Source organism: Schistocerca americana, chromosome 4 (genome assembly GCF_021461395.2).
Source record: "Schistocerca americana isolate TAMUIC-IGC-003095 chromosome 4, iqSchAmer2.1, whole genome shotgun sequence".
NCBI lineage: Eukaryota > Metazoa > Arthropoda > Insecta > Orthoptera > Acrididae > Schistocerca > Schistocerca americana.
In genome coordinates, this window is record NC_060122.1 from 313,058,007 (window position 1) to 313,082,568 (window position 24,562).

A 24,562-nucleotide genomic window follows, 5' to 3' on the forward strand; every position below is an offset into this window, starting at 1 on the left:
AAATATAGAAATGGTTGGGGAAATGCCGGCTTACGAATAGCTTTCAGTTACCTTTCAAGGTAACAACTGGAGGTATGGAGCAGTGGAAGAAGGAACCATACCATTCAGTAGACATATTCTGTTTTACCTCCAGGTCGAAGGCAGATGAAGACGCTGGGATTGGAGTGTGCGAGATACAGTCTAGACTAGACAGAAAGAAGTCTCTCTAGAGGGACTGGCCACAGTATTCCAGCCGGAGATATCCGCTATCAGAGCGTGTGCTGAGAAGAATTTGCGTACGTGCTATAACGATTGTAGCATCTATATTTATTCATACAGCTTAGCAGCTCTGAAATCTCTGTCAGCCCTGTAAGGAAATCAAATATCGTTACTCAGAAATTAGTGGCAATAAACAAGCTAATAGACTGAGCAGTGCAGGCGCGACGACTCCATTTATTGGACTGCAAGCTGTCCTAACGATCACTGTTGATGATAAAATAAAAATTACATGGTTGGATCTTGAAGTAGCACGTAGGATATTGGACTATGATCCTAAAACGAAGCCGGCCGGGGTGGCCGAGCGGTTCTAGGCGCTTCAGTCTGGAACCGCGCGACTGCTACGGTCGCAGGTTCGAATCCTGCCTCGGCCATGGATGTGTGTGATGTCCTTAGGTTAGTTAGGCTTAAGTAGTTCTAAGTTCTTGGGGACTGATGACCTCAGAAGTTAAGTCCCATAGTGCTCAGAGCCATTTGGACCATTTGAACCAAAAACGACCTGTTTCAAGAGAAGTTCTGTAACCCTGTACTTGAACAAGAGACAGACTAAACTCATGGTAGATCTTATGACTGGAACTGGGAATTTTGAGAAGCACCTACACACAATGAGTATAGACGAAGCAGCCCCGGAGTGCAGACTATTTGGTGAAGAGGATGAAACTGCAAACCTAATCTAATGCGAAGCGTTGGCGGGCAAAAGACAAAGAATATGTGGGTCATTAAGTACTGAAGAAATCGTGTCTAATAAGGAACTAGTAAAGAGTCACCTACTACTCTTTAATGGGATCGGTTGGCTTTACTAGAATCGTAGCGAGCGAAGCAGCACTAAACACTCGGCTTCGGCGCGGGTAACAGTGGACTAAGACCATTGTTGTTCCTGTTTCCCGGCGTTAAGAAAATCAAATCAAATGAATCCATTGTTCTTTTATTCATTCATTCTTCCCTTCCTTTGAAAAGTACGCTGACTCTTTAGTTCCCCGTTCTGATGTGTCCATAGTCTCTGTTAAGCCCTAATGACTTAGTCGTCGACGGGACCTTGAGCTGTACTCTGGCTTCTTCCGTACTTAAGAGTAATAATAAATGTGACTGAGCGAAATAGTGCATCGCTTTAGACACTGGGTTCGCTTGCAAGAGTATCGGAGTTCAATGTCCGTTCATTAATCCTGAAGTACTCGTGTTTGCTCTGACACAATCCTGGACATGTGGTACGATGATACTTACAACAGTCCTACGTCTGATCCCTCTTCTATCGCGCCTCTGACGTCAGAGTTTCTGCTCTGTCTTTGATTACGTCGATGGCAATGACGCGTTATGTAACCCCGTCGAGAAAATCAGTAGTTGTGGGTGATTCCTAGAAGTCGTCTTGCGTTTTTACTGTTCTGGTGATATGACGACAGTGTGTAATTTGGCAGATAAGAACGGTTCCACATTGTCACTTGTAGACATGTGCCAATTTTTAATGCTCTGAGCGTGACGATGTGCCACAGCAGTACTGATATTTGTGTGTTTTCGCTACTTCGCAATATAGTGGGAGTGTCCAAGTGTCAACAAGAATGTCAGCCCCGTTAACATTAAAGTAAAGGAGACATTGAACAAGACATTAGTTACCAGCTTTATGAAATAAAGAAACATGAAAAAAGGATAGTAGTCCAAGTCATCAAACGCTTTATTCCCAACATGTTGTACAGTACAGCTTGGTACTATGAAGACAACCCTTTTTAGTTCCAAAACTTACAACAAATATTGCTACTAAATATCGGCCGATGTACGCTTTGTAGGAGATGCATACTTTTGTATGAACGAGTTTCTTTTATTTGGAGATAAAGTAGACCTCAAACACAGCAGCTGAGGAACACCCACTCGGCACGGTTCATTGGTCGTAGCCGAGGCTGCCTTGTGGACTGTCGAAGACTGGCGACGTGATTCTATTGACGTGTCGCCGAGCAGATATCGGAGGATGCAACGCAGCTGCAATAGAAGAGCAGGGTTTTAGTGCAGTGAGGGCGTTGTATCTCTGACGTTTAGGCTTTTATATGAGATAAACAGCGCTTCTGTCGACGTGACACATGAAATTGTATGGTTTGTAGTCAGGTATTGCTTTTGCTGAATGGGCAGCTATGGGCGCACAAAATGAGGTTTCAGGTCATCTGACTCTGAGCAGCTTGACCGTAGCAATACCAACGCATTTTCCATTACAAGCATTAGTGAGGTAGGTTGGGAGAGGGGGGGAGGGGTGCTTTATGCCCACCCTAAGAAAAAGTTAGAAAAGTGAAAACTTCGTTAATTGTTGTTGACTTCTATAAACAACATACTTTTTAAATATACACAGATATGCAAGTAGGGTCCAGAACCCGAAAATATCTTTTACCACATTCTTAGCAACATTAAAGCATTTTCCATAACGTGTACTACCAAGATGGTAGTACAAGCAATAAACATTTTTTCAAAATTTTAGAATACAAACTAAATGACTAGATTACAATATTTTCAAAAGGTGGGCGTAAAGTATTCCCTCCCCCCCCCCCCCCCCCCCCCAGCCCAGTCCCCCCGTGCAATTTCTATTGCGAAGGTAAAAACTTTAAAAAAATGCAAATTTCATTATATGTTGTTGACTTTCGCTCACAACATACCTTCTAAAGCGATACTGGTGCCTAAGTAAGGTTCTAAACCTGAAAATATTGATTATGACATCATCTCGGATTATTAATCGAATCATGCCGTCGCATTGTAGCAACGTTTCGACGGGTTTCCTACTCATCATCTTCAACCACTTCGTGGCGTTGTGTTGTCACAAAGTTTCGATAAGTTTCCCACCCTTTATTTCCGCCTGGAGATGATAAGAAGGAAACTCGTCGAAACTTCGAGACAGCACAAAACCACGACTCTACTGATAACCCGAGAAGATTTCAACAAGTCTGATACCCCTCCGTAACGTTTTATTTACTCAAAACAAAAGCCCAGGACGATAACAAATAACATACTACGACGAAATAATAGCAAGTTGTTAATTTGGAGATTCACAGGTAGAAACCACATTAGTTCAAGGTGGACAGAGTCGTAACTTTCACAAGGTGGAAGGCGGTATCTGAAGCAATAACAGGACACGGCTGCACAAGCAATGTGTAGAATAGGATGGTGTGCAAGAATGCAGACCCTACCTTAATGAGTTGGGAACATGTTAATGGAAGGCAAAATTAACATCTATTAATTCTATATTTATATGGTGTACTTACGTAAATTGAGCGGTGTCGAAGACATATCCGCCAGGACACTTGTACATATCCGGGTAGTAGCCGCCATCTTCGGTAGGCTTGCAGGCGTAGTAGATGTTTGGGTTCTCTGGGACAATACCCATCTCGAGTGACTGAGTGCAGGGCTTGACGGGTCCTTCCGTGCAGACGCGGTCTGACGTTGTCAGTCTAGCCACGAAGAAAAATAATTTCACGTTATACGAGATCAATTTTGGTGCCAGAGAGCTGTACAAAATGTAGGGAGCCACACCTCTGCTCAGCAGGATGTGACAAAGAGTTCTACAGTAAGCTGGCAGGATCTAGATCACAGTACTGTAGGTCATCCACAAGACCAAGTGGCGTATACTTGGTTTTGGAGGGGGTCCGCCTTGAGCAAAACAACTTTATCTTTTCTTCTATTTCCCAGGAATGTTTCGCTGAGGTTTCAGCATCAGTGGGCTTTTATTTTCTTTACTACTTGTACACAAATAAATTTGAGTTTTTATGACAGTATTTGCAAACCTGTGGAACAGACAAGGTTGTGTATATTTGCCTTGTTACCACTTGCTGTGTTTATTTTTTTAATTTTTTTTTTACGTTTTCATTGCACTTGTGTATATATTTCCGTGTGTGTGTGTTTTTGTATGTGTGCGTGTTTGCAATATGTTTCTCCAGAAAACACCACACACACACACACACACACACACACACACACACACACACACACACACACACACACACACTATATATATATCTCTCTCTCTCTCTCTCTCTCTCTCTCTCTCGCTCTCTCTGTCTCTCTCTTCCGCATAGAATTAATGTTAGGCCTAAAATTACATTCCAATTTTGGAATAAATAATTTTTCTGCATTAATTTCTGTGTGGTTACAGATGACAAACTGCGAAAGAAAACAAATGCAATAAAAGCCCAGAAAAGGGCAGCATGTTGCAACAAGGTATGTAGGTACCGGTGTGTACAGAACTTTGTCTGTTCCTCAAATCTGTAATTACTGTTTTAAAAACTCAAATTTATACGTGTACAAGTAATAATGACCTTTTGTCCTGTTTAATAGAAAGAAAATAAAAGCCCACTGATGATGCTGAAATTTCAGCTGAAGATGTCTGTGAAGTAGACAATATGAAGTTGCGTTTTGCTCGAGAGGGTCCCCGTCCAAAAACAAATCCAGTTGTAGGCAAACACGTACAGAAGAGCTTCAACCTCAAGACGTAGTACTATTGTGAAAGATTTGGGGCCCTTCTGAGTACGGTGAAGCAAGAGGATAACAGTGACGCTAGTTTTCATGTTACAGTTTTGTACACCCAACAGCATCTCCAGATTTATGTCACTTTTTCTATCACTAGCCTGTGCAGGTGGTTTACTTGCAGACCTCTGGCTCCTGCGTTCATACATTTAAATTCTGGGAACTGTTCTCCTATTTCCGCTCTAACGCTCAACAGAAAACATGATATTCGACACATAAATCACCTTCATTCCAAAAAATGGCAAGCTACACAATTTGTTTCATTGATTGCGGAGGTTGCCTGGCTGAGTCAGGCGTTCCCCTGCTGAGGCGCCTCGGAGCTGCTAGCTGCCTTCCCTGAACAAAGGAACAGGTATTGCTTTAAATACACTCTGTAACGGTCGTGAGCGTTAGTTACCTTTTAGTTTGGACGTGGTGAGTTCAAGAATTCCTCTAACGTGACAAAGACGCTGTTCTCAACACCTCAGCCGGCCGGAGTGGCCGTGCGGTTCTAGGCGCTACAGTCTGGAACCGCGAGACCGCTACGGTCGCAGGTTCGAATCCTGCCTCGGGCATGGATGTGTGTGATGTCCTTAGGTTCGTTAGGTTTAAGTAGTTCTAAGTTCTAGGGGACCGATGACCTCAGATGTTAAGTACCATAGTGCTCAGAGCCATTTGAACCATTCAACACCTCACTGAGTTTGAACGTGTAATAGGGCAACGAGGAGCTGGACGTTTCTTCTGCAACACTGCAGACAGACTTGGCGGGAAAGCAGCCGCTGTACATAGTTGCTGGCAGTGGTGGTCACGAAAAGGTGCGGGCACAAGAAAACCGGGTTCCGGACGGTCGCGTAGCACTACCGAGAGAGAAGACCATCGTGTTCGGCGTATGGTTCTTGCGCATAATATCGCATCTGCAGGAGCAATTCGAGCAGCAGTTATCACCACAGTGATACAATGGACTGTTACAAATCGGTCACTTCAAGGACAACTCCTTGTCAGATCCCCTGTAGCGTACATTTCACTGACGCCACACCACCACCATTTACGAATTCACTGGTGGCCAGGGAAGAGGTCTTTAGCGTTTTCTGAGGAAAGCCGATTTTGACTTGGTGCCAGTGATGGCAGTGTGTTCGTTAGGAGGCCAGGTGAGAGCATATAACCAGCATGTGTGCTAGACACACTGGAGCTACGGTCTGGGGTTCGATTTCACGTAACAGCAGGAACATGTCCGAAATGTCCGAAAGAACAGACACCATATAAGTAATAGTTCTGGCAATACCGGCCATGATCTTCTTCTTCTGTGCGGATGCACACATATTCCCCGAACTCTTACGGCACTTGGTAAGAATGTCTTGCACACGTAATGAGTGTGTTGGGGTGGGACACTGCGAATGTAGTGTGTGGACATACAAGGTGATAATGTGGGTCTCGCGGTAGGCGTCCGCGAGATAGTCCCTGCAGTCGCGCTATCCTCTGTGCACTCGGTGGCTCAGATGGATACAGCGTCTGCCATGTAAGCAGGAGGTCCCGTGTTCGAGTCCCAGTCGCGGCACACATTTTCACCTGTTCCCGTTGATATGTATCAACGCCCGTAAGCAGCTGAAGGTATCAGTATATTTCTAATTTCACTCTCATTGTTATCCCATGCCGGTCGCTGTGGCAGAGCGGTTCTAGGCGCTTCAGTGTGGAACCGCGCGACCGCTACAGTCGAAAGTTCGAATCCTGCCTCGGGCCCTTAGGTTAGTTAGGCTTAAGTAGTTCTACGTTCTAGGGGACTGATGACCTCAGATGTTAAGTCCAATAGTGCTCAGAGCCATTTGAACCATTTGGTTATCTCATGCACCCTGATTGAAAATCTACACGTCAGACTGGTGATTCGACTTGTAGTGCTGCCATTCGTGAACAACATTCCAGGGGGCTTTCCAACAGGATAACGCTCGCCCACATATCGATGTTGTAACTCAACATGCTCTACAGAGTGTCGATATGTTGCCTTAGTCTGCTAGATCACCAGATCTGTCTCCAATCGAGCGCACATGGATCGGACAACTCAAGCGCCATTGACAACCAGCATTTAACCGTCCCTGTATTGACCGACCAAGTGCCGTAAGTGTGGAACTTCATCCCACAGACTGACATTCGGCACCTGTATAACATAATGCATGCACGTCTGTATATCTGCATTCAACATTATGGTGGCTACACCAGTTATTAATGTACCAACATTTCACGTTTGCAGTGGCGTATCTCGCGCTTGTATTAACGTGTAGTCTTGCAATGTGAACCACCTAAACATGTAACCTAGACAAATGTATTCCCGAAATGCCACTACTCTAGTATTTTTTTGGTGTTGCGAGTTTTTCCCCGTCACTGTATGTTGAACCGCGTCTTTCACTCATTACCAGCGTAAACTTGCTGCCATTACGACATGAGTGTTGAGAGCGTCTGAAGTGAAGCTCTGTTTCTCAAGTGCATTATGAACATATGCTGGCAAAAGTACGAGCAACGCTGCTCCATCAAATTTTGTGAAAAGTTCCAAAGTGTTTATATGAACTTTTGTGTCAGAGCCAAGAGTTATGATGGCACAAACCTTTTTTAACACGTCGGGTAGAACCAAATGGCTCGTGATGGAAGACTTTTATCCACAAGAAGACATGTCAATTCAGAAGGATTGAAACGCTCTATGAACTCAGGTCGGGATTGACAAAGGTCAGTAGTGAGTTAAATTTGAACGCAGTTAACATCCATCGAATGTTAATGCAGGAATTTGTCATGCGAGAAATGCGCACAAAGATGATTGCAAAGAATCTCACGAGGAAGCGCAGCAACAATCGAATGGATCTGTGTATCATGTGGATCAAATTCAGATTAAGCCAAATTTTTTCATTCGCCTTATTACAAGTCAAGAACTATGAATTTTTGAATATGACTTAAACACAAAGAGCCGAATATGAGAGTGGCACACTGCAAACTTTTGCCCTCCAGAGAGAGCGAGGAAGAGGAAATCCAAAATCTTATGTAGACTCATTATTTCGACATTGTGCATGTAGTTCAAAATGACCTCCGCTCAAACCGTCAGTCAAACTATTTATTGAAAGCCTTGGAATGACTCTGGAAAATGGTGGTGCATTTGCGAACAGTTATTGCACTCAATTGGGTTCAGCATTACGCATTGCACCCTATCATACAGAAATTTCCGTCAATGACTTTTGGGCAAGAAATGACAGTCGTATGTTTCATCTGCCTCAATTTCATCTAACCTCAGTAGCTGTGAGTTCATTTCCTCAGCATAAAATTACATGAAATGGCGTTATTTTCGTACTTTGGATGATATCATGAAGCGTGTAAACAATGAACCAAGAATTATTCCAAAAGAAGCTTTCCAAAACTGCTACGAAGACTGGAAACAACACCTCTCTCGCTGTTTAATTACCTGAAGAAACCTACGTGGAAGGAGGTATCTTTGATGTTTTGAGGAAAGTGTAATTCGTTGCTACTAAAAGTTGGTCCCAGCACTTCCCAACACACTAAGTACTTAACTTTCTGGAGGTCAAACAGACTATCCTACTGGAAAATGTGCCCTTAGCAGTTTGCCGCGTGCGTGTTGCATCCATAATAGAGGCCCAGTGCACTTAAGATTGGATGCATGCCAGTTTTTGGAAAAAACCTACCCAAGACGATGGGTCCGGCGTCATCGAGCAGTGAAAGACACGATCCTATCTGTCACTCAATGGATCTGTCAATTAACAGGACTTGTGGTTTTGCAGACACGTGAAGAACTTGGTTTACCCTGCTCTTGTTGACATCAGCGACTTGGAACAGAGTATCCTAAGCTTTTGTGGAGATGATGGGATCGCCGGTTGAAGTTGAAGCATTAATTCTCACGGAGTACGTTTTGAAACACTACTCTGACGCGTTCAGAGCACGTGATGTGACGCTGTATCGAGTAACTAGTTAAAAGGTGGAATTCAGAATAAATCTTCACAGCAACATTTGTCCTTGCCTTGATGCTACGAATCATTCCCAGCATCCCTGAAAGTGACGGTTAAAAAAGTTTAATGAGATCCTTTACACTAACATACGACAGACGGAGCCTCTTATTATTGTTCATCCCATGGAGTATTTCGGCAAAAAGTGACACATTTACTGGATCATTAAGAAAGATTTAAGATGTGGAAAGCAGAAAGGTGAATATTATAGCGCCCTATATGCTTAGTTATTTTATTGTTGATTTACAATACTTAATTTACATTATAAATTGCATCTTAAATCATAAATTGTCCTCAGGATGATTTGTGCCTCTGTAGTTAAAATGTGTATAACGTAAAGTAACCATTATTGTATCAGAAAAGTGGTTATCTAATTCTCACATGCGCTCCTCAACTCTGAGAATAAAAGTAAATTATTCTTTTGCTTATTGGTAAGGAGTACGAATTGTAAATCCCTATCACTCTGACGTACTGTTCTGTACGAAATCTAATCTTCGCTGAAGATTCTTTTTTTAAGATGCTGATGGTTCGAAATTTAATGAACATTGAGATTCTCTAATGAGCGACTCCTGTAATTAAGTCTGGTGATTGAAATACATTGTTAATTAGACAACTTGTGAAAGAATCCTTAAAACTGAGTGGACGGTATTAAAAGAAGAGGCATAACTTCTTATTCTCCTTTTTATGTCTTGTCTCAAATGTCCAACTTGGTATGTAAATGTTGGAAGGGTTTAGTTCTCTTTTATTTTTCTCTCGGCTATGAAGCGTTTTCTAGCTTTCATCTGTAAACATACCCTTATAAGTAAGTAAAGGAAGATGGAGGTGCATTGCTTCGTTGAGCATGAGATTTTTCAGAGACGGAGAAGTCGCTTGGCCTGGACAAAGATGTGGCAGGAAGCTGGCACTGGCTCTCACACTGAAACCATGCTGACGTCCGCCTGTAGCCAGGGGGAGAAGTCACAGGGAACCCAAACATGGACTTGACTACCTCTCTTACATAGTCTGACCCCTATGCATTAACCGTTTCGCCACCTCGATCGGTTTCCTTCAGACCATTTTGTGTACATAAGGGCCTACCACGTTACTTCTCCTTTTACGCGATACGAAGTGGAGGGTAGTGAGTGAAGCCAACCACACTGCAATTGTATTCTTACTGGTAGTAGAACGAAAGAGTCCGTGTAAACCAAAACCACTAGTTTTATGAGTGGTCTATGCCACTTGCAACTACTACCTCCCCACTTCCATCCTGTTCATCTCATAGTACCACCTGCACCCAACGTCCTCGATTATTTGTTGGACACATTCCAATTTCTGTCTTCCTCGACAGTTTTTACCCTCTACACCTCCGTCTAGTACCGCGGATGAATTCCCAGAGACCTTAACACCTGTCATCCTATGCCTTCTTGTTGGAATTCCTTTTGCACTCCTATTACTTTTAAGTTCACCGAGGTTGTTTTCAGTCTACCCTTCCGAGGATCTTATTCTTTTCAATTTTTCACTTTTCCTGAAGCCATTTCATTTTAGCAGTCATCTTAATCGTGTTATAATCTGAGGTCATTGCCGGATCGACTAAACTTCGTGGTGCAAAGTGTGAAGCATGTCAGTCAGTGCCTTCCTGCGAATACTTTTCTGTTGACGGTACACAGTCAGTGATAAAAATATTAGCAAAAATTGAAGACTGGGGAAGAATCCATTATAGCATAACTTATAGTATTTGAAAGATTGTAACGCAACGAATATTTGTGCAGTTATCGCCATACTGTACTGCAGTTGCCACTCGAAATGACTAAACCACTGTATTTATCAGAAAAATAAATGAGGTGGTTGTCCACAGAATCAGCGAGCAAAAGATGGCGTCGGAAACATTAAGTAGGAGAAGAGACAGATTCATAGGGACATATGTTGAAACAATTAGTTAGTTACATGTGCCATAGATCCTTTAATCGATTCTGTTATCGGAATTATGTGGAACGAGTCAGTTTACAGGATATGCATACAAAGGAAATAGGTTACAGTACGCTTGTTCGCCCGCTGCTCGAATACTGCTCAGCAGTGTGGGATCCGTACCAGATAGGGTTGATAGAAGAGATAGAGAAGATCCAACGGAGAGCAGCGCGCTTCGTTGCAGGATCATTTAGTAATCGCGAAAGCGTTACGGAGATGATACATAAACTGCAGTGGAAGACTCTGCAGGAGAGACGCTCAGTAGCTCGGTACGGGCTTTTGTTGAAGTTTCGAGAACGTACCTTCACCGAGGATTCAAGCAGTATATTGCTCCCTCCTACTTATATCTCGCGAAGAGACCATGAGGATAAAATCAGAGAGATTAGAGCCCACACAGAGGCATACCGACAATCCTTCTTTCCACGAACAATACGAGACTGGAATAGAAGGGAGAACCGATAGAGGTACTAAAGGTACCCTCCGCCACACACCGTCAGGTGGCTTGCGGAGTATGGATGTAGATGTAGGTGTAGATTAGTGTTAACATTGATAAACAATTATTTTTAGTTGTGCTTATGAATCTACACTTGCTTTCTTTTCTAACTGCTACCAGTTTTTAAGTAGAAATTCGTCAATGCAGTAGGAGTTACGAGGGAAAATTATTTTAAATTAGATTTAAAACTTTTTTCGCTACTTATAAAATATTTTGTATTATTGGGTACATGATCAAATATTTTTGCTGCTGCGTATTGAACTCGTTTTTGAGCTACTGACATCTTTAACAATAGGTAATAAATGTCGTTTTCTCTCTAGTCTTGTAGATATGGACATCACTGTTCTTCTCATACTCTGATGGATTATATATGACGAATTTCATTAGTGAATATGTTTATCACGACGACGTAGTTAAAATACCTAGCTCCTTGAAGAGATACGTACATGACGTCCACGGGTGAACACCACATTTTGTTCTAACTGTTGTGCAATCAGTACTTTCTTCCAATGTGATGAGTTACTCCAGAACATTATTCCGTGAGACATTATTGAGTGGAACTACGCAAAATATGTTAGAAGGTTGATATATTTGTTTCCGTGATTAACAATTATACAAGAAGCAAAAGTAGCTGAACTTAATTGTTTTAGAAGCTTGGCAATATGCATCTTCCAGTTCAAGTAGTCATCAACACGTACCCCCAGAAATTTACGGCGTTCTACCCTTTTTATTGACTCCTGCTTGTGTGCTACTTAAACTGTGGTGTGACTCTATTTGTTGTACATAACGAATGTAGTTTATTTCTCTTTCAGATTTTAGGGACAATCCATTTTTAGACAAGCACCTAATTTTTATTTGGAAAATGTCACTTATCAGCTCTACTGTTGCTTTCTCTTTAATAGAATTTATTACAACACTAATGTCATTTGCAAAAAGTACCAGTTTTGCTTATTGAAGGTCATATATATTTTTTCCCAGTCACTGAAATTTCCTACTTATCCAACATTGTCTGAATTAATCTGTACAACCTTTTGCACTCTGTTCATTACAATTCTGCTGTGAGCAAAATCATCAATTTTAAAAGAGTGCCGTGATCTATACAACCAAACGCCTTGGAAAGATCACAAACGGTACCAACCAGCGACATATTAATTATTTAAGGCTTGTACTGTTTGATGAGTGAACGTATAAATAGCATTCTTATTCGAGCAACCCTTCCGGAATCCAAACTGTCATATGCTAAGTAAAAATTGGACGATAATTGTTTATGTCTATTTTGTCACCTTTATTATGAAGTACTTTAACAACTGCATATTTTAACCTGCCTGGAAAAATTCCCTGTGCCTGTGGTACATGGCATATCTCACTAAGGACCTTATTTATTAAGTTGGACCAACTTTTCAGAATTCTGTCTGGAATTTTGTCAACCCTCCAAGAGCTTTTGTTTTTAGAATTTTTATAATTGTATTAATTTCAGTGAAGGATGCTGGCGCTACATTTATTGGCTTAAAGTTTTGTGAAATCATATTTTTAATATCGTGTCTTTTTTATCCAATTGAACCATTATTCCTACATTAGCAACTACGTTTAGAAAGTGATGATCTACAGTACCTGGAACTTGCGAATTATCAATCACAACATTAGTTTGTTATGAAATCATGTACAATGACTGGCTGTCCTGTCTCCTGTTGTAGAATGTCCATATAGTTTTACTCTTATTATCTGCATTATTTATTTATGACACGGCATACATACTTATGACGTTTTAGTAACTTTCACTAAAATACTACAATATTTTTGCTGGACGCAAGTACTGTCGGTTATTGACTTGTTCCTGTGTTTACATTAATTCTTCCTCTTCCGTGAGATTTTAATTCCCTAAAATTGTCCACGGCTTACTTGTTTTTTAACGGAACTTGTAAATAATATATTTTACGAAATAGCTATGGCAACCATAGCTGTTTCCAGGTAGAATTTTTCATTGTGTCCTGGTCCAGCACCGAATTTTAATCTGACAAGAATTATCTACACAAGATGTCTGCGTGCAGTGCGTTCAGCATCATCAGCTGCCGTAGGGGTTTCTCAGGAAACTGTGGATCGTCACTTTGGGTAAGAATTATAGCGTAATGGAAATGTGATATATCAACCACAAATTTTATGATGATTAAGCTGTACCACTGAAAGTTCTCTTCAAAAGTTATAACAAAGCTATCTTCAAGAGAGATTCAAATATATCGCTTTACATCTTTCTCAGCGTTATAAACATAGGTAACTTCTATATCATTTATACTTATTATAATTTCATATCATACATTGGCTTCGAAGTTTATTTTCTTCTATTGCCTGCAGACAGTACTTTATCGGAAAAAAGCCTTTCATACTATCTGGCTTTGGACAGTCTGGAGCATTTTAATGTAACGTGCGTCCACCTACATTTACATCGACACGACTGCTCTGCAACTCACACGTAAGTGTCTGACAGAGGGTCCATCGAAGCACCTTTAAGCTATTTCTCTACCGTTCCACTATCGAACAGCGCGCGAGAAGAACTAACACTTAAATATTTCCGTGCGAGCTCCGATTTCTCTTATTTTATTACGACGAATATTTCTCCCTATGTAGGTTGGTGTCAACAAAATATTTTCGCATTCGAAGGAGAAAGTTAGTCATTTAAATTTCGTGAAAATATCTCGAACGAAAAACGCCTATGGTTTAACGATTGCCACTCCGACTCACGTATCACATCCGTGGTGGGCTCTCTCCTATTTTGCGATAATATAAAACGAGCTGCCCTTTTCACATTTTTTCGATGTCCTCCATCAATCCTATTTAATGCGGATCCCACACCGCATAACAGTATTCCTGAAGAGAATGGACAAGCGTAGTGTGGTCAGTCTCTTTAGTAGACCTGCTGCTTTTTCCAAGTGTCCTGCCAATCAAACGCAGCCTTTGGTTCGTCTTCCCCACAACATTATCTACGTGATCGGTCCAATTTAAGGTCATGATTGTAACCCCTAGGTATTTAGTTGAATTGACAGCTAAGTTAGAATCCTGCCTCTGGCATGGAAGAGTGTGATGTCCTTAGGTTAGTTAGGTTTAAGTAGTTCTAAGTTCTAGGGGGCTGATGACCTCAGATGTTAAGTGCCATAGTGCTCATAGCCATTTGAACCATTTGACAGCCTTTAGATTTGCATGGTTGACCGTGGACTCGAACTGTAACGAAGGTGTTGTAATGCACATGTGGATGATCTCGCACTTCTGTTTATTTGCAGTCAATAGCCACTTCTCGCATCTTACAGATATCTTGCTTAAATAATATTTCAATTGATGTTGATATTTTGATGACTTTTCTAGATGCTGAATAACAGTATCATCTGCAAACAATCGAACATTGCTGCTAAGATTGTTTGCTGAATCGTTTATATAGATCAGGAGTAGCAGAGGGCCTATAACAGTTCCTTGGTGAACTTCAGATATAATTTCTGTTTACTCGATGACTTTCCGTCAGTTAGTATGAACTATGACCTTTCTGATAGCGAATCACGGATCCAGTTGCACTACGGAGACGCTACTTCATAAGCGCTCAGTGTGATTAGAAGCCTATTGTGAGGAACAGTATCAAAAGTCTTTTGGGAATATAGAAGTGTGGAATTGAAGTTACTAATATATATTGCTGAAATAATGCAGAACTTCCTGAGAGTGTTGCTTGGCTTTTATTGTTTGACTGCATCCACAAAAACCAATCAAATTAGCAATCACACAAAAACTCACAAAATAATTCCAGAAACCAACGTGAAGAGGTCAAACACAAAAACTGAGAATAATCAAGGAAGCAAAGGGGTTCCGTGCACATAAAAAATATAATTGTTGTAAGGACGTTTCATGATTGTTACCCGATTCAGAATGGCTTATTTGAGTGATTTATGATTCTATCAAATCACCATTGGCGACTATTTGGATGAAAGGTGATGGTTGCCATTTGTAGATACTTTCAAAATTTTTTTACGGACAAATTGTATTATTATTCTTGTTATATAATTTATTAAAATATTACTCACTTAATGATTTCTCATTTGCCTGATAGCGTTGCAATATAACTGGGTCGATGATGTGTAGAATGTTCAGTGAAGAAGAATAAATATTATACTTATTCGATTAATGTATAACCCGCGTTGCTTAATTCGAATTTCGGAAGAAGCTTTGTGATGGAATAACTGTTGTTGGCGACTTACGTGCAGTCCCCTGTGCAGGGATTGTAGGCAGCATCAGTAGCATTGCACGTTCCAGTCACCGCCTGCTCTTGGCCCTCAATACAGACGTGGTACGTCTTACAGTCATACGGGTCAGGGAAGGATCCGATGCTGTTACACGTGAAGGTGTTCCCAGCTGGTACACAATCAGACTCTTCCTTCGGAACACACTGTCTTTGACTTGCACTGCACCACATTCCATTGGCCTTGTCGCACACTATCATTGTCTGAGGATCGTAGTCATCTTCCAGGTTGCCAAGACATATCTGCACCTGTTTACAAGAACGATATACAATTAAAAAAATAAATATAAGAAGGGTATCGAAGATCGTCTTAATTCTGTACTTTATAAATAGTGTCTTCTGTTCTGGTAACGTACTTATGCCCTCTGTGAATTTCGATGCGCTGTCGTATGAGACGTTAATGTTGTGCTGCAGGAAACCCGCTGTAATGCCCGTAGAGCAGGAATACATGGAGTGAGCATTCGTATGCGAAGAACAGAATTTTCGTAGTCAAACGTCACCCGACTCTGGTACAGCATAAAGAGTGCCCTTTTTATGTAATTACTTCGCCAGTGCATACTAAATACCGTTGATTCTGTAAACATGCTAAAATATATGGAATGACTTTGGATTACAGCTTTGAAGAGATAAAAGGCAGAAGATCTCGCTTCTTTCCGACAAGTGTCACAGTTCAAATGTTGCTATCTTTTTCTTTTTTTCGTAAAAGGATAGTCACTACTATTTTTAGGTTTGTAGCCCATTTGATTGTATTGCTTAGTCTCTGTTTTAATAAATCATGCTGCGGCTAAATTGCGTAGAACGCCAAAGTTTTAGAAAAGAAACATCGAATCTGAAATTTAGAAATTTACTACAGATTTAATGAATTTCTTAAAGCGACATTCTTCCGTCTTCATTTTCTACTACCATATGTTTCATCTTCATTCATTTTTCGAGCTGTATTTTTAACAGTAGGTACTGTCATAACATAGGTGCTACAACTGCAATTTGCTATTGCTATTACTTTAAAATATGCTGAATGGTTTGGAGACCTACATAGTTTGCAGGTAACGACACAGATTCTCGTATAGAAATCCGTTTTGCAGGTGAAAATTGCCCTGTGTAGCACTTGCCTCGCAAATATATAGCCATACAGTCACATAGTTTAGCCATATATTAACTGTTTGTTACAATGTATCTCAATAGTTACAACATATAAAGCGACTACTTCGGGTATGATGACTGGAATAGATGTCTGTGCCAAGTAACCCTTCTTTCTTTGATATATTTAGATTTGTATCCGTAGGAACAACAGTTATTCACCATTGCTGTTACTGACAATTAACTGTTTAAAAACAGACCAAATGTGTGGAATAATGAAGCTTTAGTCTTAGTTGAAAATGTAAACAGTTGGCGTTGTACCCAAGTCACATCAAAATTTTGTTGCATGTTGGTAACATGCACATTACGTGCTGCTCACTCCATGAATATCCATGCTCCAGGCAATGCCAGCGCCTAACAGAGTGAATAGGCAGTTAGTACTTCTGTGTCTATTCCGCAAAGAGCACAACATTTTAGATCTCAGTGGCTCGTGAAATATGAATGGGATTACACGAGATGCATACGAGAAATGAAAAAAATAAAAAATCATGCGCAAATTTAGGTGCTGGAGCAGTACATGAGAGTCTTACCTCCGAACAGTCCCTGTTGCAGATGACTTCGCCCGGTGATGAACAGTACGCCCGTTGAGCGAAGGTGGACCACCATGGTCTTGAAACGGCAGCGGCGGCAGATAAAGCGCTCGACAACTAGAAAAATAAATTTAAAAAATCAGTACACCTTTAGGAAAAGAGCAGAGAAAATTTCGTAGCTCAACAATTCCCCATCTAATTTCCCCTGTTAATTAATTCTTTAGCAACAGTCTATATAGACAAGTGTACATGTCACTGCCGCTGTTTCATTACAAACGATTCACAAAACAGCGAAAAATTTCTTGTTCGAAAGGAGTTACAGAGTTATGTAGGACTTGAAGACAATTTCATTGAAATTTGCAGCCGCAGTATTGCAGGTATTGGTTAGTGGATCGCCTCACTTAAGGTATTTCGTGATCTCTGGTTTCATCCGTTTTAGGACACTATGTGTAGAAGGTAACTTCTGTGATCATGGTGGCATTTCATATCTCAATGTAGCCATGGTTCTGAATTCGGGAGTTCTTCGAGAAGAAAAGAAATGAAATGAATACTAGATGTGTCGTCGCCCAACTTGTGTGCCATTACAACCTGGCTATGATCTCACATCACTGCACTTGAAATACGAATCAGTCGCTCCGAAAGAGTCGCGTTAATTATAATACAACCTCACACATCATGCAAAACATTTCTAATTCTGCGATTTCCATGAAATTGCTGTGAGACGAAGCCGCCATTTGGATGGGCTTTATAAATTTTCTGATTTCTTGACCATACCTTTTATTATTTCCAAATACACCTGACGCATTTCGACATTCCGTCATTTTCAAAGGCTATAAAATACAAGAAAAAGTGTTCTCAGAAGATATGAAAATATTTTATATTTCATCATCTGTTAGAGACATAGTATAGTGAGTAGAATATGGCTTTCTAGCTTACCAGTGTCATGTCAGTCATATAAAATGTTCATTAGATATATTGCATCTCATCTCGTGATTGAAAATGTTGACGAGATACAATGTATATAACGAAAAATTTTAAGATTTTAAGGCTGTTAACAGCATCGACGAACTTGGAAAAATGTATGATACACACTGTGCTGTCTTACCATATATTTATTCACAATCGGTTTCGATCACTGATCGTCTTTACAGTAGAATAATATCTATTGTGACAACTTCACATATCATACATGTTATTTAACCAGAAAAGCACACGCCATAGCTGACTTGCAAATGTCAGAAAAAGATACTTAACGCCATGGGGAATAGATACTTAAAGCCATACCGGCCTAAGCAAACTTTAAGCATTGAAAACATCTAACAGCAGTAAGTGCATTGTTCAGGCACAACAACACCCAGTAGGGTAACACACAAGTGTATTATGAAACAATCCCTTCTTCCACATTCATCTATCTTAGTGACCAGGTTCACAAAGAGAGAGTCTGGTTTATATGGAGGCGCAACAAGTGGCGTTTTCCTCGCGCAACATATTTTGCTTTGAGAGGGGTGACAGGAGTGAAAGCATAATATTTATAGTAAAATCTCCAAGCAATGAGATATACAGACGATACGTTGGATGAAACTTTACTCCTCTCAACAACGAAGTCACCCATTTTTGCGCAGTAAATGGAATGCTCTGTGTCATGATAATACTATCACTGGACATCAACAGCGTGTGGAAATGACATATTGTTCCTTTGCATTTTAGGCAGTATTTAGTTTCGCTCTTGAAAACCGATTGTTTCATGGTTTCTGTTGTCTGCTTGAATCAAGTCGAAAAATAAATATTCGTACAATGAAGCGACGTACATTAATCTACAGAGACACGTATTTAGTTTTTCACAGTGCACAGGTCTTTCACGTGCTAAAAACAGAACAAGACTCGCTGCATTTCTGCATCACAGTGTCAAGGACTCTCGCCATATGATTTTAAATTTCTGCATCATTGTGTGGGAAGCACGTAATGCGGGTGGCGATATGAAAGTTACTGTTCTGTTACAGAAAAGTTTCTCTTCGTTGAGATTCTGTCATGTTAGATAGTCCGCTAACTAATCAACAATGAATTTTCAAGAAAATGATTCTGAAGCAAGTCTTGTAAAATGTTTTCTTTCTTTCTGCTTCCTAGGACATATTCAGGAAGACGAAAGTTTAAAAAATACACGACAAGAAAATTTAAATACATATTATATGAGATGTCTGTTCTTTCGGACATTTCCGAAAGAACACACATAATTTTGATCCTGCAGCCACAATCCTTGGTGCAGTGGTAAAACCAGTTCCCGTCGGATCACCGACGTTAAGCGCTGTGGGGCTGGGCTAGCGCTTGGATGGGTGACCCTCCGGTCTGCCGAGCGCCGTTGGCAAGCGGGGTGCACTCATCTCTTGTGAGGCAAACTGAGGAGCTACGTGATTGAGAACTAATATACGGCCGGGAGAGCGGTGTGCTGACCACGTGCCCCTCCATATCCGCATCCACTGACGCCTGCTGGTTGAGGATGACACGGCGGCTGGTCGGTTCCGTTGGGCCTGTTCGGACGGAGTTTAGTTTTTTTGCCCACAATGAATCAAGACAGAAAGGAATTAAAGACATTAGCTGCCAGTGGGCATTAATTTATGTAAATGGGGGAAACTGAAAATTTGTAATGAACTGGAATTCAAACCCGGGTCTCCTGCTTATTAGGCAGACACGCTGTCACCGCGCCATCCGGACACACCGATCATCGCATCTGCACGGACTACCACGGCCCGCCTCCCGTCAGACCCAAATTCTCAACTTATACCACACATTGCTGACGAAGTGCCCCTGCTCAGTAGCCCCATTACTTGTGGCATTTCCTCGATTCCAGTAAGAATTCGAGCTTGGTGTGCACCTGCGCTGAAAGAATCATTGGACGCAACCTCTATTTTACATCTGGTGTCTGCTCTTTCGGACATGTCTGAAAGATCAGACGCCATTTTGATCCTGCAGCCACCATGAATCAAGACACAAAGCAATTAAAGACATTAGCTGCCAGAGGGTATTGATTTATATCAATGGGGCAAGTCGAAAATTTGCGCCAGACCGGCCAGTGATCACTTCAGTGAAAATGCACACCTAGCTCGAACTGTTACAGGAATCGGCGAGGTACCGCGAGTAATGGGACTAACGAGCAGGGGCACTACATCAGTAGTGTGTGGTACAAGCTGAGAATTTGGGTCTGACGGGAGGCATGCTAGGGTAGTTTGTGCGGTTGTTCTGACAGTTGTGTCCAGATGGCGTGGTGGTCAGCGCGTCATCCTACTTAGCAGGAGACTCGGCTTCGAAACTCGGTCCGGCACAAATTTTCAGCTTACCCTTTTGATCTAAAGAAATGCCCGCTGGCAGCCAATGTTCTTCCTTCTTTTGTGTTTTGGAAATATAAGTACTAGTTATACAGCTGTGTTCATTCTCCCAAATCTCGGACACTATCTAACAGCACCTGTGTGCTATTATCTCTGCAAGTTAGCTGCCTATATAAAGCAAACATACAAACGCTGCTGAAACTTTTATTATTCTTAGTATACCGTAAGCAATATTTGATTTTTTAGATTCATAAGAAACACTACAAACGGAAGATTACTTCCTCTAGAGTAGAATGCATTAACGTTTTATCGGTAGATGTCGATATCGATACTAAAGCAACTGATAGAAATACGATAAAGAGGCTCATGTTTGAAGAACTTATTCATCTTGACCGCTCTTGGGCGGATTGCAGCTTATTTTGCTGCATATTAACTTAAAAAGCCCTTCTGTGTTAGTCTTTTTCTAGACCAGCCAGCATAGAATGTCGCTGATTCACGAGGATCGTCTTCGTATAGTGGTACTAAAATTTGAAAACCGGCTTTTACTGCTACTGAGAGACTTCACTACAAAAACAAAAATAGTAGTAACAAGACAAAAAATTTTTAGTCGCAAACAACGGTAGTATCCAGAATGAGAAACATCCCCTAGGCTGGGGCTAAGCCATGTCTCCGCAATATCCTTTCTTTCAGGACTGCTAGTTCTGCAAGGTTCGCAGGAGAGCTTCTGCAAAGTTTGGAAGGTACGAGACGAGGTGCTGGCAGACATAAAGCTATGAGGACGGGGCGTGAATCGTGCTTGGGTAGCTCATATGGTAGAGCACCTCCCCGCGAAAGGCAAAGTTTCCGAGTTCGAGTCTCGGTCCGGCACACAGTTTTAATCTGCCAGGAAGTTTCAACAGTAGTATCAGTAAAAGTACATACCTGAGATTCACTAACAGTACCTATTTGTAAAACCACAATATCTTTTTCTCTCTGTTAATGTTTTCACCGCGCCTTACTGAGCGATTACACCACAATCGGAGAGATGACATTACCCATGGTGACGCCTCCAAAGGTTTATCTTATGTTTCTTCATATCTGATTTCATACTCTCTAATAACAGTAGAACAATTTGATACTTATAGTATTTCATTGTGGTAGATGGCTCTACTACATCTGTTTTTTTTAAGAAAAAAATCAGCAATACAAAATCGTCTGTGCTCCACAAGGAATTTGCAGAATTTCAGCAGACTCGTTACTGTTGTAATGAAACTAAATAATGATGTCTTACCACGAAGATAATCCTCACAGCTTTACGGAGATCCATTGTGGAATCGATGATTTTCGGAGAGCGGGGCAGCTTCTTATATACCCGTGGATTAACCTTGGGCTTATCAGAAAATACGCAGATACTGTTTGTATCGGTGATTTAACCTCGAAACATATTAGCTGCAATTTTCCTGTTATCAATCCACGTGTTACAGAGTGAGGCGGAAATAAAGTATGAGATTTCTAACCCAAATTAATGTGATGGATCTGTGTGATGCTATACTTCAGAATTTATTTACATCGAATTCGCGAAGAAATAACGTCTTGTTCTCAATGTAATATTTTATGGTTTGTGAATGCACACTCTGTAGTTGAAATCACTTCAAACAGTGAAAAAAAAAGTTGAAATATACCAATTCTCCATCCATTGTAAGACTACTTCTTCAAGGTGAATAATTACCGGGACTAGCGACGCATAAGATCGTTATAGTGAGTGAAGATGAATACAGAAACGAGTATGCAGTAGATAGAAATTCATGCTGAGCCAAAATTTCAAAACCGCTGCTGTCTGCAGAGAGAGACAAGACCACTATTGTAGAGGAAATGACGCACTGGGAATGAACTGTTGTTTCTACAGAATAATTAACACAAAGGGGTGACAAAAGTCATGGGATACCTTCTAATTCCGTGTCAGACCTCCTTTTTCCCGGCGTAGTGAAGCATGTAGACGTGTTATGGACTGAACAAGTCGTTGCAAGTCCCGTGGAGAAATATTGAGACATGCTGCCTTCTAGGCCGTCCATAATTGCCAAATAGTTTCCGGTGCGGAATTTTGTGCACGAACTGACCTCTCGGTTATGTCCTAGAAATGTTCGATAGAATTATTGTGGGGCGATCTCGGTATCCAAATCATTCTCTCGAATTGTCCAGATTGTTCTTCAAAACAATAGCGAAGAACTGTGGCGCAGAGACATTCTGCGACTTTCATCCATAAAAATTCCATTGTTCTTTATGAACATGAAGTCCATGACCGTCACAAAATGGTCTCCAAGTAGCCGAACATAACCATTTCCAGTTAATGATCGGTATATAGTTGAATAATTGGACCCACTCAATTCTATATAAACACAGCCCAAATCTTTATGGAGTCACCACCACCTTGCACAGCGACTTGTTGACAACCTGGGTCCATGGCATCATGAGATCTGCACCACATTTGAACCCTACTATCAGCTCTTGCCATCTAAAATCTGGGAGTAGTAGGGTAATGGGGTTCCTGCCCCAAATTTTGATAGCAAATAGACATGAAAATTAATTAAATTGATCAATTAAGTCCCCTCTCCCACAACCCCCCTCCCCACCGATACTCCCACAATGACGTCATTATTTTACTCAACATGCACATCGCCCACTGCTCCTTCCCCCTCCCAACTTCACCCCTTCCCCCTCCCCCACCTGCCATATTAGTGGGAATTTCGAATTTTGGTAGGAATTTCTTTGACCCAGGACTGTGCTGATGTCCCACCCCATCCCCCACCCAGGTATGGGGGAGAAATTAAAAATGGTGGAGGCGTTTCTGGGACTTGAAATCTGGTCCTTTTGGATGGAAAGCCCAAGTGCACCCCACAAAATTTGGAAACTGTCCAGATGCAGGAGAGAAAAGTTATGTTAGTGTGTTTTATTTATTGTGGTTGGGAAACCGAAGTAAAGAACGGTCCTAATCATGTAATTAATCATAAAAGATCTGTCCTAATTACTCAACTATACGCATAGTGCTACGCACAGAGTGACTAAAATCGTAATACAGCTTAAAAATTGACGATTTCATACAACTGGTATTATCCACCGCGAAAAAATTTCACAGTAATACTTGAAACTAGTGGCAGACACACTCAGACTCTACCATTCACCTGGACAACAGTTGGAGTGGAAGACATTATCTTTATTTTAGTCGGGAATTGTGTTCAACTGATGAGATGCTGACAGACAGAAGTTTATTCAGTGTATTACCTGTGAGTATATGGCTGAAGACAGCATCTACCACTGTTTGACATTAGAGTTCGCTACAGTTGCCTGCTCCACACTCATCCTTCAGCCCAGGTAATCAAGGTCAATGCATACTACAACAAATGATGGAAAACGGTTCACTGTTCCAATTACACATCGAAATTGTCATGAAAAAAACCAGCACTCGTAATCATGGGGTCACAATGCAACACATCTGCTGGGGAAAATCGTCATCCCAGAAGACTGCAGAGGAGGTGGCAATTGCAGCTGTGTCCTCCTGAATGGGCGCTAACCAACTTGGAGGCAGTCTTCCCCCCCCCCCCCCCCCCTCCGCCATCCATACCACTTCTAATCCCTCCCTCCCTCACTGTGCCTATGGATAGAGACCTGTTCTATCTTGTTGCTGATGGTCCACAAAGAGATCCTTCTGGTGGCATTGGTATACTGCCTCCAATCTGTGGAAATCAGTCACAGATAGACAAGGACAAGAACAAGACGCTTCATGCAATCTGTTAAAAGTATTTCTCAGAAACTCTGGACCCCCATACCCCAGAACATCAACGAAATTCAGGAGAACTCTCCAGATCACTTTTTCAAACACCCACTGCTTCAAAAACAGACAGCTCACTGCCTCTACTGGCCACAACCTCTGCCACATCTGGGAGCAGAGTCTTCACCCGCTTGCAGTCAGAGCATCCTCCAGGGCAGGGCAGGGCACATGACTGAATGTTCCATTTTGTGGTTCTTTGCTAACACAAAAGGCCTTGATGCCAGGTTCCTGCAGATCAGACCGAAATGAATTGGGCTAAAATGTAGTCATGCGCAGTTGGCACACAGCTGTCTAGGATGACTACACACACACACACACATACAAACACACACACACACACACA

The 24,562-nt window shown here is 41.4% G+C and overlaps 1 protein-coding gene across 1 annotated transcript; it reads right to left on the minus strand.

The window, feature by feature from the left end:
* Positions 1-1,903: 1,903 nt before the first annotated feature.
* On the minus strand, positions 1,904-21,720 carry LOC124613442. Its single transcript, XM_047142143.1, has 5 exons — positions 21,685-21,720; positions 17,095-17,211; positions 15,387-15,676; positions 3,489-3,674; positions 1,904-2,223 (listed from the first exon to the last, which is right to left on the minus strand). Exons 1-5 carry the CDS (start codon positions 21,718-21,720, stop codon positions 2,181-2,183), a joined length of 672 nt encoding a protein of 223 aa, XP_046998099.1. The 3' UTR covers positions 1,904-2,180.
* Positions 21,721-24,562: the final 2,842 nt, after the last annotated feature.